This window comes from Plectropomus leopardus, chromosome 14, assembly GCF_026936395.1.
Source record: "Plectropomus leopardus strain MGB_pleo_1.0 chromosome 14, ASM2693639v1, whole genome shotgun sequence".
In the NCBI taxonomy this organism is placed as follows: domain Eukaryota; kingdom Metazoa; phylum Chordata; class Actinopteri; order Perciformes; family Serranidae; genus Plectropomus; species Plectropomus leopardus.
This window is the reverse complement of record NC_142189.1, coordinates 8,255,230-8,277,508: the sequence shown is the minus strand read 5'-3', so window position 1 is coordinate 8,277,508 and position 22,279 is coordinate 8,255,230. Positions and strand designations below refer to the sequence as shown.

At 38.4% G+C, this 22,279-nt stretch overlaps 1 protein-coding gene across 4 annotated transcripts in view; it reads left to right on the top strand.

The window, feature by feature from the left end:
• Nucleotides 1–22,279, top strand: part of sash1b (SAM and SH3 domain containing 1b) — a 62,730-nt gene that overhangs the window by 36,790 nt on the left and 3,661 nt on the right. Inside the window, exons 1-17 of one of the 4 annotated variants that reach the window (XM_042500804.2) lie at nt 2,704–2,857; nt 7,015–7,143; nt 8,140–8,190; nt 8,743–8,792; nt 11,255–11,295; nt 11,697–11,783; nt 12,126–12,238; nt 12,739–12,840; nt 14,326–14,458; nt 15,935–16,335; nt 17,671–17,745; nt 17,843–17,983; nt 18,094–18,226; nt 18,537–18,706; nt 18,795–19,001; nt 19,699–19,858; nt 20,610–20,741. In XM_042500804.2, coding sequence (XP_042356738.2) covers nt 7,099–7,143; nt 8,140–8,190; nt 8,743–8,792; nt 11,255–11,295; nt 11,697–11,783; nt 12,126–12,238; nt 12,739–12,840; nt 14,326–14,458; nt 15,935–16,335; nt 17,671–17,745; nt 17,843–17,983; nt 18,094–18,226; nt 18,537–18,706; nt 18,795–19,001; nt 19,699–19,858; nt 20,610–20,741 — 2,041 coding nt within the window. In that variant the 5' untranslated portion in view covers nt 2,704–2,857; nt 7,015–7,098. Of the gene's footprint in view, nt 1–2,703; nt 2,858–7,014; nt 7,144–8,139; nt 8,191–8,742; nt 8,793–10,867; nt 11,181–11,254; nt 11,296–11,696; nt 11,784–12,125; nt 12,239–12,738; nt 12,841–14,325; nt 14,459–15,934; nt 16,336–17,670; nt 17,746–17,842; nt 17,984–18,093; nt 18,227–18,536; nt 18,707–18,794; nt 19,002–19,698; nt 19,859–20,609; nt 20,742–22,279 lie in introns of those variants that run through there. The other 3 variants (XM_042500802.2, XM_042500801.2, XM_088087888.1) reach the window with 3 other exon arrangements.

The following is a 22,279-nucleotide window of genomic DNA, read 5'->3' as shown; positions in this document are numbered from 1 at the left end:
TGCACTCAATGATTTTTTAAAAAAAGGGTATTTTTGATTTTTGACTGAACTGTCTTTTAAATTCAGAATTTTGTTTTGCTATTTCAAATAAACCATCTGATATGATACAGAGGCCATGGTCCTGATCATATGCTCCAGTCCTTCCACAGACGCATGAATTGTGTCTCTCACTCTGTTGAGCACAGAATGAACTCTCCAGGGATCGAAGCTCAGATGAGTGCTGAGGCGTTCCAGGTCGGCAACGACAAAATCAGGAGATTTGACAGTGATAGGAAAGGAGCGGACTGACGGAGAAGAAGGGCATCTATCTCCGTCTCCCCCTGTGCTCCAAGGTGACGAGCAGCCCGCTACTGTGTAGCCAAGCGGAAAACTGCCCTTTCTGGCATGAGCCGCCTCAGCCCTTTGGCACCGTGCGCAGAACGTAGCCCTCCACCATCTCCACCATCCATCTGCAGCTCAGCATAATCTGCGGCCTCCGGCAGCAGATCTGACACTGGTATTGTTCCCTCCTGCTGCTGCTGCTCACTGCTCTGGACTCAGCGGTCAGTCATTAAAGAAGATTAGAGGCCAGAGAATCACAATTAGACATAGATGCTGAGGGTTATTTTCTCAACACATAATCTCACTGACTAATACTACATGCAATCGAGGTCACCACCCTGATGCTTAATGCCTTATTAAAGATGCTACTGTTGATAGCAAACACGCTCCAACAGTGAACAGAGGAGGAAAATCATATTGTACTTCCCTTTCGATCTGCTTTCACCTCCACAGCAAGACTCAGCTGAAAGTTAGTAGTTTATTAGCGCACAGACAACATTGTGACCTCACCACACTTCCTTTAAATGGAGAGGATATATATATGTATATATATATATATATATATATATATATATATATATATATATATATATATATACATTTTAATGTGTCCAGTTCCATCTCACTTTAATTACCTTCAGCTTTTTATCAATGGCCATCAGTTGGTATCTGAGAGATGTAGATATAGAGTAACTATTTGCTGCCACCTGCTGGTAAACAGACTGCTAGTTTCCCAAAACACTGTAAGGTACCTGCAGCCTGAATAACATTTATAATAATAATAATAATAATAATAATAATAATAATAATAATAATAATAATAATAATAATAATAATAATAATAGTAAAGTTTATCGAACTTCTGTAGCCTTCTTCTACCAGGATGCTGATCATTTCTTTGTGTGTCACGCTTACAGTTTACATCAAGTCATGTTATCCTTTTCCATTCCTTCAGTTAAAACTTTCATTGAAATAATGAAGAGCTGATGGGAATATCTTAGAATTGTGGTTCATTGTTGTTCCTAGAAAGTGTTTGAAGCCTCAGAAAATAGTTTGAAGTTTTGTTCAAAATATTGATATTTGAATTCTAAATCAACATTCAGATGCTGCACATCTTGTTTGTCCTATGTCAATTTATTAGGTTTGAACATGGTTATTCTGCATGTTTGCATATAGGCCTCACTAATGTTATTACCGTTATACCAATTAGATAACAACGATTGCTGTGTAGGATTATTTTGGACTTGTGTGATCCTGACATTTCCAAGAACTCGAGCGTTATTAAGTTCAAAAGTGAAGATGATTTGAAAAGTGATTGATGTTGTCATTCCCCAAATTTGCATGTTTTTATCTACAAACATATACTGCTTCGGTCCAGATTTGTTGGCATTTAGCCTTTGAAAAAAAACGTTGGTCTCCTGTTTGCTGCACACAAAAGGAGGCATGCACCTGTTTTAATGTGGTAGTACAGCAAGAATCGAACAGCACCATAATTTACATTTATTCAGTAAAAACAAGATTTTAAAATGACTAACTCATTTAATCTGATGAATTACTTTATTCAAAGAAAGGATTTTAATTTTTTTTAAAAATCAAACATTTTAAGCTTTATTAAAAAACTTCAATAGATGCTTCCAATGTAAATAATAATAATAGTAATTAATAACATTTTTTAAAAGCCCTGATATTTGTAACAGCCCTAGGAAGTGCATTTTGGACAGAAAAAATTAAACGACAAGCTTTGCAGCTAATTCTGTAAAGTAGGCTAACAATTGCTTCAAGCAGTATGATCTTACACAAGTATTCAATAGGAGGGAATTTTTTAAAGGTGCCCTGTACAGTTTTAACCACTTTTTTACAAGTTAGTCCTCATTTGAGTTGGTATCATGGAAGCAGTAGAGAACACGTATAAGAACGGAGGGTATTTAACATATTTATTATTTAGACCTCAATACAAGTCTTACAACTTTTGGTTGTTTACAAGAAAACTCCACGGGCAACCTTTTCGAATTTATAATTCATTTGAAAGCTATTTTCATATGTATTGAAGTAAAAATGTCCAAAGACATAAAAGTTCCAGTACAGGTTTTCTTTGGTCAGAGGGAAACCTCCATATCAGCAGAGGGAGACACATCTGACCAATATTTAACATTTCTTCTAAAGCCTGAGACATCCCTCTAACTTCACTGCAGACATAAACACGCAGGCACACTCTCACACACGAAGAGGTGGTGGTTTATTCGAACATGTGAGTCAGCCAGTCCCTGTGGGCCGCAGCTGGAGAGAGCACAGCGCCCCACCCAGCAGCAGCAGCGTCATATGTGGTTGCAACTCCCCCCCAACCTCCCCTCAACCAAACTCTCTGATTTATGCGTGCCGGACACCCCTCCCCTTCACTTCAGGATGTATTGTCCTCCACTCACTCACTGAGCTGAGTTAACTTTCAAAACGGAGCCCTTCACTTACAGCAGTGTGCTGGGACTGAGGAGCAACTAGTGCTGGGTAGCTACTGTTGGCAGCCAGATGCCTGTTTGTGGTGAGTGTATTTTTATGTTTGCACTGGAATGTGCTCCTATGGTTAGAGCTGGTAGCTTCCTGGAGATTCACTGGGGGAACATTTCAATGTATGTAGCCTTTTTTTTTTTCAAAACTTGGTGCGTGCATCTTAATTTGTTTGGCTGTTTTAGTCGGTTAATGAGGACTTTCATTTAGGAGAAAGCTTAAACAAGTCAGTGCTTGTTCTTGTGATCTTTTGAAACATCCCTCAATACACTGTTTAAGACAGTTACAAGAGTGAAAAATCTTACCGGGACATTTGATATGAATTTAGTTGTTTGATTGACTGACAGATGAATTACAATGTAAAAAGAACACGTTTGATAAGGATTTCTAGAGTTATTTATTTCACATTGGCAGCGGTGGAGGAAGTATTCAGATCCTTATATGTGCTAATACCACACTGTAAAAATACTCTGTAATGAGTAAAAGTCCTGCACATAAACTGTCACTTAAGTAAAACTATGTAAGTACACCGAGGAAAATGTATTTAGGTGTTAAAAGTAAAAGTACTCAGTGCAAATTGTTTTTAAAACAATTTAATAAATGGAAAGAAATGAAGGTAAAAAAACAGCAAGTCATTTTAATTGAGAAGCTGGAACCATCACAAGGTTTTCAAGGCATAAAAAACGACTTAAACAATAACCAAAAATCAAATGAACCGACTGATCATTTCAGCTGCACTTGTTTTATATTTATTTTTTTGGTTTTTTGCTTTTTTTATATGGTTCCAGTGCAAGAATCTTAATTTGTAAAGTAAATGGTAATTTAAATCTAAAAATAAATGTAGTGGAGTGAAGAGTGCAGTATTTCCCTCTGGGGTTTAGCGGAGTAGAAGTCGAAAGTGGCATGAGATTAAGAAAAGTTAAAGTACCTCAAATGTGTACTTAAATACCGTGCTTGAGTAAATGTACTAAGTTACATGCCACCACTGCACGTTGGACACATCTTTTCGAATGAGTATGTCAAATGGGAAGTAAACTTCTCAGTCCATTTGCTTTTTTTTACTGTAGCCATGTTTAATGAAATGCTCTGATATGGATACAATATCTGACAAAGCTGCTGTTTTACTTAACTTCACTTTCAGGACATATGTTATCAGACAGTCATAGAAAATTATGCTTATAGTCTTGTTTGAATGCTCTGATGCTCTTGGTTTTGAGCTCTGAAGCTGACAATTCAACATGTCTGTCTCAAAGCAGGACAAAGTGATACAAATAATTTGCTGATACTTTTGTGACCCGGGACTGGTTGCCCTTAAAAAGGGTGAGACAAGACAGGAACTGTAAAAACACTCATTAGGCACTCCGGGCCCCTGGGGCACGTGGATCTTTTGTCTGCCTATGAGATGCTCAGCGCCTGAGAAATGTGACACCACACTCTCCTTTTCAAGCCTCTGTGGTTGATGTCTCATGCTGCAGTTTTGGCTCCGAGACCATTAATTAGGAGACAGAGGGAAATATAAAGCACACTGGAATATTTTCCACATTCTGTAAGAATTGTCGGCACGAGAATGGAGCTCGTATAGTTTGTTAGTTTATATTCATCTGTAAGTAACGAGGATGTATACAGCGTGTCTAATAAGCACTTAGGGCAATGCAATATCATGTGGCTGCGTCACAATAGGCTGTTTATGTGGATCAGTGGCAGTCTGAGGCAGAAGAGCGACTGCAGCCAGGCACAGTGTGGAGCTTCTCAGCCTTGTTTCTTGACTGTATGAAAAGCAGCCAGATTTTCAGGCCTTTTTTGACCCAGAGGCATGTCATTTACCAAATGAATGGTTCTTTTTTCTGGACAGTTGAGCCAGTCACAGTCTATCATGCCACGAGACAAGTGAGCCCACAGTATCGCTTTTCACTGCAGTGGGCGCATTTGCATACCTTCAGGGCACGGCATGAGTGGAGCATAATAATAATAATAATCATCATGCGTGAAACGGTTTATGGACATAGTGGATGGCTATAATCAGACACAGCTTGGATTCGTCTGTCCAGTCGAAACTCATGACCAGGCGTGATGAGACACTATCTTCTCACAAGTTGTATTAACACAGAATAATCTTATGTATTTAATTATTGTGAATGAATCAGACTTACTCACTGCTTTGAACTAACAGTATGATGGACATTTTTATTCATTCACGCAGCAGCAGAAAAAAATGACAAAACGGGCAACATAAATTAAATCTAGAATAAATAGACAAAAAATAGTAACTTGATATTGTTTTTTAGAATTTACATAATCTTTTCCCTAATCTAAATCAGCTCTGGCACACTGTGAGCAAATGCACATATTTGTTTAGATGTTAAATTAAGTTTTAATGTAAATTTGGACAGTTAAATATACTAAGAAATGGATAAATACATTTTCCACCACCACCGTCACTGGTCCTGGAACTTTATGGGTTGGACTCAGTCTAAGATCATTAAAAAGAGTCTTTCTAAAACACACCTTAAGTTTGGAGAACTTATTTCCATAATCAGTATTTTCATATCAACCGCAAATAACCTGAGTACTTGTCTGTGAAAGGGGTTTAGTGGTGACAAATGCATAGATAATGATTACCCAACACTCCAGTTTCCTTGAGCCTTTAACTTGTTTTGGGGTTTCTGGCCAACTGCTGTCATAGTGTCATTTCTAGACACAGCAGGCAGCTATTTTTTGCCAAAAAAACCCTTAAAAATCCACTGTGCACTACCTGCCCAGTACCGTAGACAGAGTCAGCAGCCAGCTGGTGAACGTAGTGGAGTATTTTATAGCCAGAGAGCCGGAGTTTTCCCTCAGGAGGTGGTGGAGACCAAAACAGAGCTAAAACAGGAGTGAATTTTTCTCAATGTTGTGCCCTTAGCAAAGACTATAAAATAACAGATGTAGTCACTGTGACATCACCAGGTTTGTGGTTTGGTTCTGTTTTGAAGCCTTGAGTTTGGCATTTTGGTGGTCCCCATCTTGGATTGTTTTTTTTGTTTTTTTTTAAACCAGGGTGACCATATTTGGACGAGAGGGTGGAGATAACCACAAGGCTAGCAGATAGCTTAGTTGGCACGAGGCATTCGCAGTTATGGCTGACTATGATAATACTAATGCAAATGCTAACGTTTCACTAGAGGAAAAACAGGCTTAGCTGGTGTGTATATCAGCTAAAAACAAGAACATTCGGAATATGAATCTGAACACTTTTTCTGCAATGCTTGTTTCAAACAACAATTTGCAGCACTTTGTTTCCCCCAAAATGTACCTTGCTAATGAAAATATGTTGCTTATGAATATAATTCTTTGGGGATATAAACTCTTGGATAGACAGCGCTACAGGCTTATGCACTTTTTCTAGACAGTCAACAAAATTTGATCAGCAAATTTATTGAGTGGGTCGCTCCTATCAATAGATACTTGTATTGGTCCTCAGTGAAATAGACCACATGTGATCCGCTGACAGTTTTATCAGAATTATGTCGTTTAAAATGCCTTTTTAGTCTAGAACTACTGTTGGGTTATTCCCCTGACCAGGAAACCAGCTCCACATGTTCATGCTGGTCCCAAAAGTCACAATTCAGCAAAAATGATCTGAAGTGATTTATCTCTTATTCGTCTTCTCTCCACGTGACAAAAGGCACATAACTTCATGTGGCACAATAGTAGGAAACTTAAAGGGTTACATCCAGTGTTTGCAGGACAAAGACTCATCTGACTGAGTGATTCTACTTGTTGTGATTTACGGTCGACTGAACCGTGGCCTCTTGAGTGGACTCCTGATGACTGTTGGAGAGCAGGGTGAGAGTCGTGGCTGCGTCACACGGTGCTTCCTCTGGCCAGGGGGTCAGGTCTGAGGAGCGCTGAGGAGGTGGAAGGGGTCACTGGGCAGGAAGGCAACAAGCTGCTGAAGACAGAGGCAATATCACAGCAGGACATCTCTGATACTTTCACCCTCCTGGTGCTTTATCTCAGCGTTTCCTGGCTGTTTGTTTTGCTGGTGACCGTACTAAAGCTTGAAACAATGGGTTTAATCATGGCAGTGGTCAGTGTTTACTGTGTTTGCCCTCCGTTTGGCGTCTTGCTCAACCTCTGTGGGTTTTGTTTCCTCTTCTGGTCTGTGCTCATGTCTGTGTGAGTGTTTGAACGTCTCTTTATCTCCTTCAGGATGGCTCGGTGGGGAACCTTGATGACCTGGCTCAGGAGTATTCTCAGTATTACGGCACCTCCCTCAGCGACGTGTGTGAAAGGATGGAGGAGCTACGGAAACGCAAAGTAGTGCAAGATACAGAGATGGTAAATAGTCTCATCAGTCTTCTTCTTATCAGTTCAGAATTTGGCTCATCAAAAAAAATCTAATATCTCAGCATTAAATTATTATAGCTTTTTGTGCTGCCGTCTTGCTAAATTACCACACCGTCTTTTAAATTCAAGACTGACACCAGCTTACAGGATTGTAACAAACTCATGGTACAATATCATCACTGTAAAAAGTCCATGATACAACATGTATCACAGTATAAAAAAAAGAAAGAAAGAAAATTGATGATGTAAATAAAATATGTTTCATTAAATAATACATCTGATGTGTACATTCACCAGTTTCTTGTTAGGTCTTAGTTTTATTTTATACAGTCAAACAAGGAAGTCTCTTCCATGCAGCGAACCAGAGATCTTTAAATTAGTAATGTAAAGTCGTATACGACATCGTCAAACCCTCAGAGTTAACTTTCATAGTGATTTCTGATTTTCATCAAAATCTAATAAGACTTCTGAAGACGCCGTGCACATTAAGTTAATCGTGTCCTCCAATGTTTTCTTCGGGTCCAGTCCTTGTGAAATGGCCCGCTGTATTGTTTGCTATTCGTCCACTCTGTGAGCACCGACCTCCGCAAGAGAGATTTCTGCAATTTTCAACTTTTATAGTGTGAAGCATGTCTGATTTTCTCATTAGCACTTTGTAGTGAAACAGACTTGAGCATGCAGCTCAGAGGGAAAAGCTCCGCTTCAGCGATACAGTATAGAGTTTTTTGGTTTTTTACATTAGACATCGCTTTTGTTTTTGTTTGTATGTTTGAAAATATCTGAATATCATAAATAATATTCAGATATGTTCAAACACCTGTTGGCAGAACAACATTTGCAGAGTTCATAACATGTGACACATAACTGTTTATCAGTGTTATTCCACAGTGCGGGCTGGCCATCTCAGTCAGCTGAATATTATTTCTATTTCTGTGTTATGATGACAGTATAATTTACTCCTCCGCTTCCCCTGCTTGTGCATTTCAGGGAACAGTTGACTCAGTGGCCACATCACTGCAGCTCCGCTCCCAGATCCAGGTGAGTGTCCAGCTCCGAGTGTGTCAGACCCCCAGAGAAGTCAACTTCCTCCCGCGTGCGTCAGCAGATAGGCCGATGAGAGGCTGTGGAATTGCCTTGTCATGATTATCCTGAGCAAAACCAAAGAGGTGGACTGAAAAGTAACATCTGACTGACTGTGATGCAGAGAGGTGGCCTTGAGCCTGTCCTTGTTGTGGAATCTATCTGACAAGTGGCATATTTGAGTTTAGTTGCCACCAGATTACAAGATTAGTATTTTAAAAGTGCAACAAGTTACAAATAATTAAATACCTTAAATTCTTTTTTTGTTATCTCCAAATTGCACTTGATTCAGTCTGTACAAGCTATTTTGTTCGTCTGTGCTTTGAAATAAAATGCCTTTTAAAAAATTTTTTTTTACATCTTTTCTTGAAAAAAAAAACATAGAAAATCATTTAGCCTGTTGCTTAAAAAAATAAACTTTGTTATCTTTTGACCTTGAAAACAGTTCAATAAATTAAAGCATTAACTCTGTTGGTATTTAAATTGACTTCTTTTTTTTACCTGTTGAAGGAATCCCTTGGACTCAGCAGTACCATGTCTACTCCAGAGACTGAAAGAAGGTAAAAAAAAATCCAAATAATAACTTTATTTTTTTTAAGTAAGTTGGAAATTTGCTACTTTTTTAATGTGATTGAAGAGATCATTAAGAGATCATTATAAGCACCAGTAAATACGTTCATATGTTTGGGGCTACTGTTTTGTTGATAATGTGTGGTGTTGTGGCTTTACAGACTACGTTATTATCATTTACAGTAATATAAGTTATATCAGTTTTGGAAGCGAATCCTCCTGTATTATCTCTGTGACACCGCTTGGACACAAGTCTTTTCTCTGTTTCCTGCTGCTGCCCGTCACATTTATGAAGCATTTCTGTGTCACCTATAAACTTCCTTCCTCCCCCCCCCCATTGTTTCCTTTGAGGGATGTCAAAGATTAGTCATATTCGGTCATTGGTGGTGATGACTCATGAAAAAGCAACATATTGATTTAATTAAGCTTGTTAAAGAGTCGGAACTTGGAAAATTTGAGCAATATCCACATTTTTTTTTTACAAATAAGGAAAAGACCTTTTAGGATCTAGATAGAAACACACACTCATGGAAAAGTTACACTGCCCCCCAGTGGGACAAGTACGTAACAATGCTGGAGAAAGCTACACGTATCAGTAAAATGTTTTGATGACTAACACCATTATTTTAACACTAAATCTTTTGAGCACTTTGAGCGCAGCTTTAATTACATTTTTCTTATTATTCTGTGTATCCTCTTATTCTGTGTATCCTTTTATCCTGCTTTTAAATCAAGAGTTAATTTGTTTATCCACAGTTGGTATGCTATTACAATTTTCAAGGTTTTTGGGGGGATTTTTTTGGTAGAGTATTCTTTTTCTTATCACTGTGCACTGGTCATTATTTTATTAGGGGGGGTAGAGCCTAAGTTTTATCACAATACAATAATATATCACTTAATTGAACAACACTGCAACATTTGATTTCCACAATACGATTTTTATTCAGTTCACTTCAGGGGCCTGAGATTGTAATGACACAATATCAGTAAATAAACTCATTTACCGCTCACCATTTTCTCCAAGGCGCCAGACCACAAGCACTGTTTGAAGATTTAAGAGAGAGGTGTGCTCGGATGGAAATGCTCACACAGATGTGCCATGGAAATTTCACAATAAAGGCAAATCTTAAAGATGATGGCATGCTTCGAAGTTGTCACTTTGCATCAATAATATTGAATCACTGATCACTGAATTGATTTATCAACCCAGATCTATGTTTCATTACACCCCTATTATTTACTGCGGAACATGTAATTATTTACATGATTTTCTGTGGAGCATGTTGGGCCCTTTTAGATTGTTATAGTGATTAATAGATACATAAATACAATTGATTTTCATGCCAAAATATTTCAAATATTCACTTTTCAACGTAGAATTTGGAAGAGGGAAAGCTTTGCTTGTGTCTACAACTCTGAATAGATTTTTTTCTTAAAAACAGAAAAACATGGTGTACTGCTTGCTTCATAAATAACGTGGGTTGGTATAAAATTAATTTTTCATGTACATGTTTGAGTTTTTGACAGCCAGTCCTGATATTTTTACTCTCGTATAGATTATTTTATTTGGCAATATTTAAGATGTGATCATGCAAAAAAAAACCAAACACATTTAGTGTATCATCTAGAGACACTGATTGTTTCTTTGCTGAAAACAGGCAGATTATGTCTTCTAGAAGGATTAACAGCTGCTGCAGATCAAGGGACAAACTACATCTTTTCAATGTCAAATAAATGACTTTATTACTTTTATACTTACTTTTGTAAAAATAATTAGTATATGATGCAATTATTTAAATGAACAAAAATGATACTTAATTGCAATTGTGCAAACATTTTTTTTAACTGTGGTCTGAGAGAAGCCTCTAATACTTCAGCAGTGTCCAATATTACCACTTATATCTCATTTGTAATACAAACACTACATGTCTGATGTGTTTGCAAACTTGAGAGAGAGACTATGTGTGTGTGTGAGAGAGAGAGAGCTCTATACAACAAACCGCCCAGAGAGATGAAGAGTGAAGGACAGACAGACAGCCAGAGAGAAAGAGAGGGAGGGTGAAAGTGTGCTGGGAATGCAGAGGCCACGTTAGCGCTGCTGCGGCTGCAAAACCCTGACTGGACATGAAAAAGGATCTATTGTTCCTGCGATGGCCGCAGAGCACTGACCTCTGTTCATCAGCCAAGAGCAGCCACTCTTTTTCGTCTGTTTTCACTACTTTGATTTCCTTTTTACTGAGATGCTAGTGTCATGAGGGACAGTGCACTTTTGTGATTTTTTTTTTTTTTAATCTGACGCAAGTGGAGAGGATAGAAAGAGATGTAAAGGGAGATGGTGGGTTAGCAAGGAAAATGAAGAAAATAACTTTGGAAAACAGGTACTTTTCTTTTCAAGGCTTTTACTTCACATTTGTACTCTTTAGATGAAGTTAATATTTTATTTTATTTGCAGGTTTCCTGTGCACAAATCAAGCTCTGATGATGGATCAGGGGGTAAGTTGGAATTTATATGAATTTTAATTATATGTATCATGTACTAAATGCTTCATTGTAAGTCAGATTGATGTAGATTTTTACGGCATTTTACACTAAACAGCCAGAAAACCTACTTTAAAAATGTTTCTGTGTGCAGTAGTGGCTATAAGTGTTTTTAAGTTAGCATTTTTTATGGCGGTTATGACCATGTGGAGTGAATCTATTCAAACTAAAAATATTTTTATGTTTTTATTTTGAAGATATTTTAATTTAGGGCATAATGTAATACTTAGTTAATTCAGGGCAGGCGCTGGAGTCATTAATTGTTTACTTATTATTTGGATGTTTTTATCTGGTTTGGTAAAAATGTGTTCTTTTATTCTGTGCACTAATTTAAACTGAATTGTTGTGCTTTGTAGGAAAATGGGATGGAAAGAGAAAGAGCAAGTCTTTTTGGCAGAGTTTTCGAAAGTCACAGAAAGGAGTGTTGCGTCAGATTTCAAAAGGTATGTTAATATAATTTTATTTATTTATTTTTTTTAATTTTTTATAGCGTTTTTTCAAACCAGAGTTACAAAGTGCTTACATAATACAAAACAATATCATACAATATAAGAAAAACAAAAACATAAAATCATTTTTTTTACACAGAAAATATGAAAAAAAAGAGATATCAAACAAAGTGTAAAAGAGAAACATGAAAAATTAACTCAATAACACACTCAAAATTTCTAAGCATTACAATTATTACACTGTCATCATTTGACATTTTGGGTTAATCTTTTAAAGAATTGCCTAATTAAAGTGTTCAGTTTCGTCAGCTGTCATCTCTTCTTTCTACCTGACAGGTGACGACGTTGGTTTTGTGGCGAGTGAAATCACAATGAGTGACGAAGAGCGCATCCAGCTGATGATGATGGTGAAGGAGAATATGATCTCCATAGAGGAAGCCTTGGCACGGGTACGATGTCATACATCCCACCGTTTTTACTTTCCTGACGTGAAAGTTACACCTGCTGTGTTTTAATTTTCTTTTTGCTCAACTTTTACTTTACTGTGGAAAAAAAGTCCAACTGGATGCTTAACGCATATTATCAGCAGAATTATCTTGAACACTTAATGCAGTTTTTTGAGTTTGGTTCATTTAGAAAAAACAAAACACATTTTTTTTTCAGAAAATGATGGAATAGATTGCAAAAAGGTGTTATCATGGGTAAATTTGAATGCATTAAAAAAAAAGAAAAATATTGAAATTATCTATCTAGTTTCCTTACAATGAACAGCATTTTTAGTTTTGTGAAAGAAATAACATTCTGATGTCGGCATATGCTCAAAACATGGTTTTATCTCCATGAAGCAAAGAATCTGTTTGTGTGTGTCAGCTGTTCGAGGCTAAATAACACGTCAGCTGGTTGTCTAGCTCTGCATCATCATGTACTAACAAGGCCATTTTTTCTGCAGCTGAAGGAGTTTGAGGTACAAAACAGACAGACGTGCAGGTCTGATCCCACAGAGTGGACCGATCCCTCCAGTCCCACTACAAATGAGTCATTCAACTGCAACGTAAGTCTCGAAGCAGCTCCCAGTCTGACGGCATCTTAGTCTCTCTTTAATGCTGAATCACAACTTCAGGCAGTGTGTTGTGCATGAGGGCCTCTGATCTACCAGTGCCAAGGCTGCTGAGCTGTTGACAGCTCCTCTCTCTTTTCCCTCTGTCCCTGTCCCGGCGATGAACCGGGGCCCCTCTAAAGCCCTTCAGCTCAGGGCCCTCTCCCAACTGCAGGCCACTGGGCGGACTTCTATTCATCACTGTCAAAGCGCTAACCCCCTATTGTGCTGCAGTGAGCGGCTGGATTCAGCACAGGGCCCTGTTATGCAGGCAACAGCTCTTTTATGCATGGGTGGGGTGATTAGGGGGCTCAGGTTCAGGGCACATTTTTCAGATTCGTCTGGATGGACTGTTTCTCTTTGCTGTGTGTGTGTGTGTGTGTGTGTGTGTGTTTGTGTTCCCCTTTTACTTTCTCTTTCTGTGTTGGTTGCACGTCTGTTGCCCCCTCCCCTGCTTTTTCTCTGTTAATTATAGACCATCTCTACTTACATTGAATTTCTGTTATATATTTAAAGTGTTAATCTGCTTTCATTTTGTTCTTTGACGTGTGTTCTGGGAAGTGCGTACCGCTCACATTGCGTGTAGGTCAGCAGATAAAAACCTCAACATCTGTGTGCCAAGGCTTCAAATGCACCACGGACTTTTTCACCAAACATCATTTATGTGATGGTTAAGGTGATTTCCAAGAAGATTGCTTTTCATTTTCCCACGTATAGAAAGCTTCTTTTTTAAATTGTGTTGTGATGTAGAGCACTGCACAGCTGTTTGCATGAGCTTCATCACTGTGGTTTCCTACCACATATTTATATTAAGCTACAAGTCGTTTATACAGAAGTCTCAGTGGGTTATTGCAGGAGCACTTGCAGCACGAACACAGCTTTCATACCTCTTTTTATTTCATACAACGCAACTCAACTTTATTTATATAGCATCTTTCATACCATCATGCAGCCCAGAGAGCTTTTCAAAACAACAAAACAGACACAATTTAAAGGATGACAATTACACATAATTTTTTACAAAACCAGAAAATTACAACAATAAAACAGTAAAAAATATATAAATAAAAGTCTATAGAATAAAATAAAATGAAAGCAGTGATTAAATACAGTAAAATGAATTATTAGAATTTAAAATTAAACTGTAATATTTCTCCATATTAAAAGCGAGATGAAAAAGATAGGTCTTTAATTTACTTTTAAAAATACAGAAAGCTTACCCTTCTAATGTTCCTCGGCAGTGAGTTACTTCAAGGGGAAAACAATAATTAAAATATACCTTGAAATATGTGAGCTCACGTACTGCTAAGTGTCAGAAAGCATCAGTATTAAGTAGTATCTCTTTTCATTTATTTTTTTATTTTATTTTCCTACTGTAAACACAAAGTTCTGTGGTAAATGTTTTCTTTAACCAAAATGCTTTCTTGTCTCTCCTGTCAGCCTTGTGACCTGTCAGACAATGAACAAGAAGAATCTGTGACGTTCAGGCGACTCCACAAACTGGTCAACTCGACCCGGAAGGTGAAGAAAAAGCTGATCAGAATTGACGATTCGAAGAGGCCTGGAGCAGAGGGTACTAACATCAGACTTAATCTCATAAAGTACAATTAGTCATCTCCTCACTGTCCTACTGTGTGATGCTACTTTGTTTAAAAGTGTTCGAGAAGTTGAAGTTTTTATGCAGGTAAATTGAGGAGTATATTGCTGGACATGCAGCCAAGATGTGAAAAATGGCAGGTGTTTACAGTAAGAACACATCGTTTATTTAGAGGAAATGAGACACCACAGTGTGATGCAGAGTCTCGAGAAAATGTCAGTAATTGTGCTCGATCTAATTACCGTTTGACTAAGAATATGTGCTGCAATAACAGTATTTATGGTGTGTTTTCACTAGTTGTGTAGTCTGAGAATATATGTTTTGAAGAATATCTTATCACATGTTTTTCCAGCACTTTTGATAACTGGCACTGAATTGATGTGATGGAAAATCCTCCAAAACAGGTTGTAGACGATGACACACCGCAGTACAGTGTAAAAAACCCATTCAACTGGAGACAGTACAGTGTTTTAGTTTTATGATGAATGATCTTCAAAAGCTCTCAGTTCATTTTCACCTTTATAAGAAGAATTATTTCACAGAAAAAATAATATAATGCATTGAAATTGCAAACAAAGGCAATTTCATTTCAGATTTTACAGAACTGATCTGGAGTAAATGTCACAACTAGCTGGTTTCTGATATTTAAAGGGACAGTGCACCCAAAATCAAAAAATAGATATTTTTCCTCTTACCTGTAGTGCTAATTATCATTATCATATCTAGATTGTTTTTGTGTGAGTTGTTAAATGTTGTTGACTACAGAGATGTCTGCCTTCTCTCCGATATAATGCAGGCTTCCTGTGGTCATGGAAACACTGGAAAAGTCATGGAATTTTACAATCACTTTTTCCAGGCCTGGAAGAGTCATGGCATCAATAAAGATCATTGGATGTTTTGAAATAGTCAGACAGTTTTGTTATGTGTAATGAAATTGTTATCTTTTAGGGATAATCTTCCACGTAATGTAACATAAAGGCGAATTTGTATCCTGTAGCCGACGACATAATGTTGCTTCAGTATGTGTTGATGTGTGATGTTTGTTTACCTTTATATATGTTTCCTCATTTTCTCTCCTAGCTGAAATTATTTTCGAACAGAGTTTGAATCTTGATATGTTTGAAATATGAAAGTGGGGCAAGGAAAAGTCATGCAATGATTCCTTGAAAAGTCAAAGAAAAGTTTGGAAATGTTCATGAAAATGTGTGGGGACCCTGTGATGGAAATTGCTGGCATTCAGCTTCTGGTGTTCAAAGTACCAAAATATACATTTGAAAAACTAAGAAAAGAATATCTTTTTTCGATTTTGGTGGTGAACTGTCCCTATAAAAAAAAAATCTAACTTATTTGCAATTAAATCTAAAACTTGAGGATTTTATTACATTTGATTTATTCTGCTGACATGGTATTACAGTATTACCTTCCTGCGCTCTCCTCTGTTTACTCCTCCAGAGAGCGTGATGACAGATGGTCCTCCCTGTGGAGATGCCAGCGCCTCCTTGTACTCAGGTGTGCAAAAGAAGCTCGCAGTTTGCCCCGTGGACTCCCTCACCTCAGCTCTGCGGGACCAGCTCATCTACGACCGGGACTCTGACAGCCTGACCACATCCCCCTCCTCCAGCAGCCTCGACACCTGCAGCAGCCAGAAGATCTTTCAGGCCTTCAGCAAGTCGAGTGGGAGCCCCATTCATCAGGAGACAGGCGTAGCTGTGGAGGTGAGGGAGGTGGCTGAGGGCAGCGGCTCCTCCTTTTCTGAAGTGGAGGTTTGTAACAATGAGGAACCCAAAATCGCTCGCTCAGTGACTGATGGAGAGCTCCGTCACCGGATCCTCAGCCCGCTCAGCCACCATGGAGTGAGTACAGTGGAGCCTTTGTTGGGAGGTTATTTGGAAAGTGGTGCATTTTTAAAGCTGCTGTGCTGAATTAATACTTTCTACAAATACCCTGCAGCCTTTACATCAATTCCAGACTGAACTGATACCCATCAGCATTACACAAGCTGCCCTGCATGCACTGCTCCAGATATCCATTCAAACCTTTATTTAAAACTCAGGAAATCAATTTAGGGAGACCCTCATTTTCAGTGTTACTGAGCATGAACAAGGACATTAAAAACAATCAACAAGCAAACAAATAACAATTAAAACAGAAATAAAATAACACTGAACAACAAACAATGATAACATTGTAAAATATGGGTCAACCATTATTGTTTTTTCATGGCCAGTACCAATTATTTGTACTTCAGTAAAAGTTCCTCCCATGCTGACACTTTCTTTGCATGTATCGCAGACTGCCTTCACCAGTGTTGATTGAGTGTAGTACACACACTTTTTCATTAATTAATTTTATAGGCGATGATTAAAATGAAACGTCGATGCAGATAATCGGCAAAATGCCAGATATCTGCCCCAATCTGTCAACTCCTATTGTAAATAGCTAAAAATAAAAATACAGGACAACCAACATGTTATGGAGTAGACGTACAAAACATTTACACTCAATTAAAAGATCTGAATTAAGGCATTTGAACAGCCATAACGGTAGAAGAGTGTCCAAGTTTAAGTTTGCAGATTATTCCATGTATAAGTTGCACTGTAAGAGAATAACATTTTTCCTACTTCGGTTCTGATTTGGAAAATATGGAGCAACAAGCTATTCTGTGACCGAGTACCAAAGTCATTTGAGTTCAGAGTTAAAAGGGATGAAATATAGCGAAGAAGCATCTATTTCAAAGCTTCATAGATGAATAAAAACCAATGCTGGTCCCGCATCACAGACAAATGTGGCCTGCCGACCTTTTGATAAAGATGACTGTGGTGGGTGCTGTTATAAATTTAGTCCAAGCCAAGTTTAGATTCAGTATTAAGTGACTGTCATCCTGTACCTTTTCTAATACTGTCAGTTATTTTACTAGTCAAGTTCTATAATTGAGTGTGTTGTTCTGAGATATATTTTCCGCTTGACCTTCGTGGGGTCTGTAGTGAGCTGAAATGCTGCAGGAATTTAAGTGATCTATGGTGCATCTTAACAATAATCACATACCAGCTCCAACAGGTCCTCGAGGTGCAGTTCCTCCAGTTGTGGCTGCATACAGACTCTAAAAGCTCATTGTACTCATAAAAGGACACCCCCAGCTTCACCTACATCTCTGCTTATGAATGTCCTGTTTGTTTATTTTCTCACAGAGAGCTTGTAGCTTCGGAGGATTTGACCTGACCAACCGCTCGCTGCACGCGGTCACCTCTGACAACGATAACACTGTACGTTAAATGTCATTCTGCCTCAATTTCCATACACAGAGTCAAAATATGAATAGTTTATTTATTTGCCTTTTTTCTGCTTTTTGTGTTAAAATAGAATAAAGACGGAGGCGGGGTGAGAGATCCCATCAAGTCTCCACCAACATCTCGTATTTCCCTGGGCAAAAAAGTCAAATCCGTGAGAGAAACTATGAGGAAACACATATCCAAGAGATACCACTGTTCTCTCTCTGAGCAGGTATGTGTGTCAGTGTAGTGCTCCACAATACAGAAGCACCCATCAGGGTTAACAGGTAATGTTGTGAAGAATGTGAAGCACAGGTAACATGTTTTTCCTCTGTGTCTTAGTCAACCCCAGACCGCATATCAAGCTGCCCTCACTCCCCTCAGATAGACTCTGACTCTTTGGAGAAACCCAAACTGAAGCCAGGAGGCTCTGTGGAAAGCCTGAGGAGTTCCCTGAGCGGACAAAGCTCCATGAGTGAGTCTGTGTGTTTACAGAGTGAATGTGCCTGATCTGGGTGTGCTTGCAAATAATTCTCACTGTTTGTTTTAACTGGACCTTGAAACTCCAGATGTGTGGTTGTGTTTATCTGAAAAGGTTTTCAGGGGTATTAAGTCGTCTTTGAGATAGTCTAAACTTCCTGGTTTCACTGTGTTTGTGGATAACTGTGACATCTGGCACTTCAGTCAGATTAAAAGACATATTGAAAATATTTTTCAGATACTAACGGACCCGTGCAGTCTCATGGTCGTGAAGAGGCTCATTTGTCTTTCTGTGGTTTGTGTAGGCGGTCAGACTGTGGGCACCACTGACTCCTCCAACAGCAACAGAGAGAGTGTGAAGTCTGAGGACGGGGAGGAGGACGAGTTACCGTACCGCGGACCCTTCTGTGGACGCGCTCTCGTTCACACCGACTTCACCCCCAGTCCCTACGACACTGACTCCCTCAAACTGAAGGTACGAACACGTTTTTGATACAGAAAATCACACAACATGTATAGGTGAGCTGGTATCTTGTAAAAGCTCCACTGGTCTCATCTTGCAGAGCGGAGATATCATCGATGTCATTAGTAAGCCTCCGATGGGTACGTGGATGGGGATGCTCAACGGTAAAGTCGGCACCTTCAAGTTCATTTACGTGGATGTCCTGAATGAAGAGGAAGTGAAGCCCAAAAAGACGCGCAGGAGGAGGAAGGCCCGGCAACCCAAACCCACGTCTGTAGAGGAGCTCCTCGATCGCATCAACCTCAAAGTAATCAATTTACCTTATAAGCTAAATCTGTCACACATAGAAGTGGAGGAATTTAACAATAATAATAATAACTTTATTTATATGGCACCTTTAAAATTGGACACAAACAAAGGCATAAATTTGACTTTAAAAACTGGATTAATAAATAGTAGTCTATGCTGAAATAAAATTCGTTCAGTGTCTTGCCAAGAGTTATATGAAAAGGTTGCTGCAATTCTCATGCCTGTATGCCAAATATAAAGTTAAAACCGGGAGCGGCATAGTTTTTCTTGGCTTGTTTAGCATATTTTAGCATAAAGATTGGACACAAACAGCTAGCGTGACTGTAAATAAAAAAAAAACATCTGTTAACTCAACTTCTGTTGGCCAGGTGCAAAACCTTTTGCTGGCTCTTTTCACATATTGACTGTGTGGACATGCAAGTGGTATTTATGTTCTCATCTTACTCTTAGCAATGAAGTGTATGCCCTTAAAAGTCAAATTAATTAGCTTAAAAATAAAGATTTCACAGTATTGCAATTTAAGAAATAATGAATGTTGAATCTTTCAGTTATACTGTTATGAAACTTGTAACATGCTTATTTCTCATCTACAGGTCAAAATACCAGTGGTTCTGACGTTGTGCATGGTCAAATTAATTTCTTCTATAATTGTTTATTTATCTGTTTGTGTGTCATCCACCATCTCCTCTTCACAGGAGCATCTTCCCACCTTCCTTTTTAACGGCTACGAGGATCTGGACACATTCAAGTTGCTGGAGGAGGAGGACCTGGATGAGCTGAACATCAGAGACCCGCAGCACAGAGCTGTGCTGCTCACCGCTGTGGAGCTGCTGCAAGAGTATGATGGTGGGTCAGGTAATCAATGCACAGCCAACATGTAAATATTGTCAGATACAAGAAAAAGAAACACATCTGCCAAATGTGATACTATTTATACAAGGCTGAAATGTTGAAAGATCAAAAAGTTGAATTCTTCATAGCAAAATCATTTATTTAAGTTAAATCAAGATTACAAATAATCCTGCAACTGAGGCCACATTATGCTGGATTCCAGTTACCAGCACTGATAAACCTACCACTATATATATTCTACACCTGTTTGTGATATATCGGTGAGGGTTAGTTTTAATTTGTGCCGCTGTTTCTCTGTCAGACCAGGTGGTCTGTGTGACACACTATAAGAATGACACACATTTTGAGATACCTAAAAACTGGGTTTATTGCCGAGTAGAATTTGCTATGGGGTGTAGATGCATAACACGAACATAGTAAGAGAAAATAAAATAAAAAATAAATAAATAAAAAATAAAATAATAAATAATGGTACATAAATCATAAGTAAATAAGTAAAATACCATAAGTAAAATAGTTTTGCAAAAATCAAGATGCATAAATCAATTAAAAAATAATGAAAGTTAATTAATAAATAAATAATAAAAATCATTAATAATGTCACATTTGGGACACAAATTTTTTCAGTTTACAATTTTCTACATCTTCAGAAGCAGTCCATGCACACAACATGCAGATCATGCTCTCAGCAGTTTTCTCTTGAGATCATGAGATGTGACAGTCTGCCCCCTGCTGGCGGTGTTTTGCATTGCAGGAAGCAGCGACCCAGAGCGAGGCAGTCAGTCTGGAGGTGGACAGGAGAAGCTGCTCCTGGACAGGCGCGGCCTTCCAGGAGACTCCCCGCGGGACTCCGGCTGCTACGAGAGCAACGAGAACCTGGAGAACGGTAATGACAGCCTGAGCCGCCTGTGAGCACTGTCCTCCTCCTCCTCCTCCTCCTCTTCTTCTTCTGCCCTCCTCTGCCACATCCTTCACTACAAAGACTCATGTGGTCTTCAGCATTCCAAGCCACCAAATTCAGTCTTCACTCTCTTCTGGAAAGACTCTGCTATCGTCACATTTACTTCTGGTGCTCTGTTTTTTCTCCAAGCATCTTCTTCTACTTCTTCTTCAAGTCATACTTTCTTCTGTTTCTGCATCATTGAATCAAACTGTTTTGCAGTCACTTTTTTGTCTGTTAAGGGCTTTTGAGAACTGACATTGCCTTTCTTTATGAGCATAACATTCTCAAAATAATATTCAAAATGGGATAACACAAAGTTTTTTGTTACTACGGGACTACAGAGGTCACTTACATCACGTTAAACTGAGCAGTAAGCTAAAGACATTTTCACACCTTTGAACAAAAACTCTATGTGGTGCAGCTTGTAGGTCGACTCACAAATAGATCTGCAGCTGTGAGTTGTGTGGTGGTTTTTGCGTTTGCTGAAAATGGTGACTGTTGAACCGATGTGTGAAAAGATTTACATAGTTTAAGAAAAAAAACATTTCTCAGTAATTGCAGTACATATTTACTGTGAATGCTTGCTTTATTCATAGCTATATCATTCTTATTGTGGTTATTTGGTTTGGCTTCAGTCTGAAAAGTTGTCAGAAAACAAAGAGTTGTGCTTAATGTAAATGAGGGTCATTGTGAATGTCAAAAGATCATGTGGTTTGATGTCAGATCAGCCACACTTGTACAGCGTATTTCTCTCAAGATTTTGCTGTTGTGTGTATATTTTTTTAGTCTGGTAAAATATAATGTTGCACAATATTTTATCATGTGCCTGAAAACTGCATCATGCAGAAGAATTAAAATATTTACTAAATAGTATAATTATACTTGTTAAAATATGGCATTTTGTATAATTGTAAATGCACTAAAATGCAGACTTAGGACAACCTTTGAAATGGTTTAACGCAGTCAAAGCTCGAAGTTAAACTCTTAACACTTCTGACAGAAGTGTGGCAGGTCTGAAGTGTGCTTCTGTCATGGTTGAGCGTGAGGAATAAATTGCTCAATGCTTTACCAGACTTGGCTGCTTGCTTCTTTTCTTTCATTCATAATTCATCTTAGCACACATTTAGATTTTGTTTTGTTCTTTTTAGGCTTGGGTGGTATCTGTTTTTTCCCATCTTCCTGAAATTCACTGGGGTACACGGTATACATGTACGTGTATGACACTAGGCAGACAGCAACCCTGGACAGCATTGAAAAAACAAACAGTTCGAAGGAATGGCAAGACAACAAAACGAAACATGCATGATGGTATGTTGTGATGGTGATACCGTATTGTTTACAAAGGACGGATTAAAATATATTTTAAAAAATAATTCTCAGTTCATTATTTAATTTGATTTTCCTAGTGTTGTCCAGTAATCCAGTTTGTTTGGATCTACGTGAAATCTGGTTGTAATGGGACTGCAGATGCAAATTAGCTC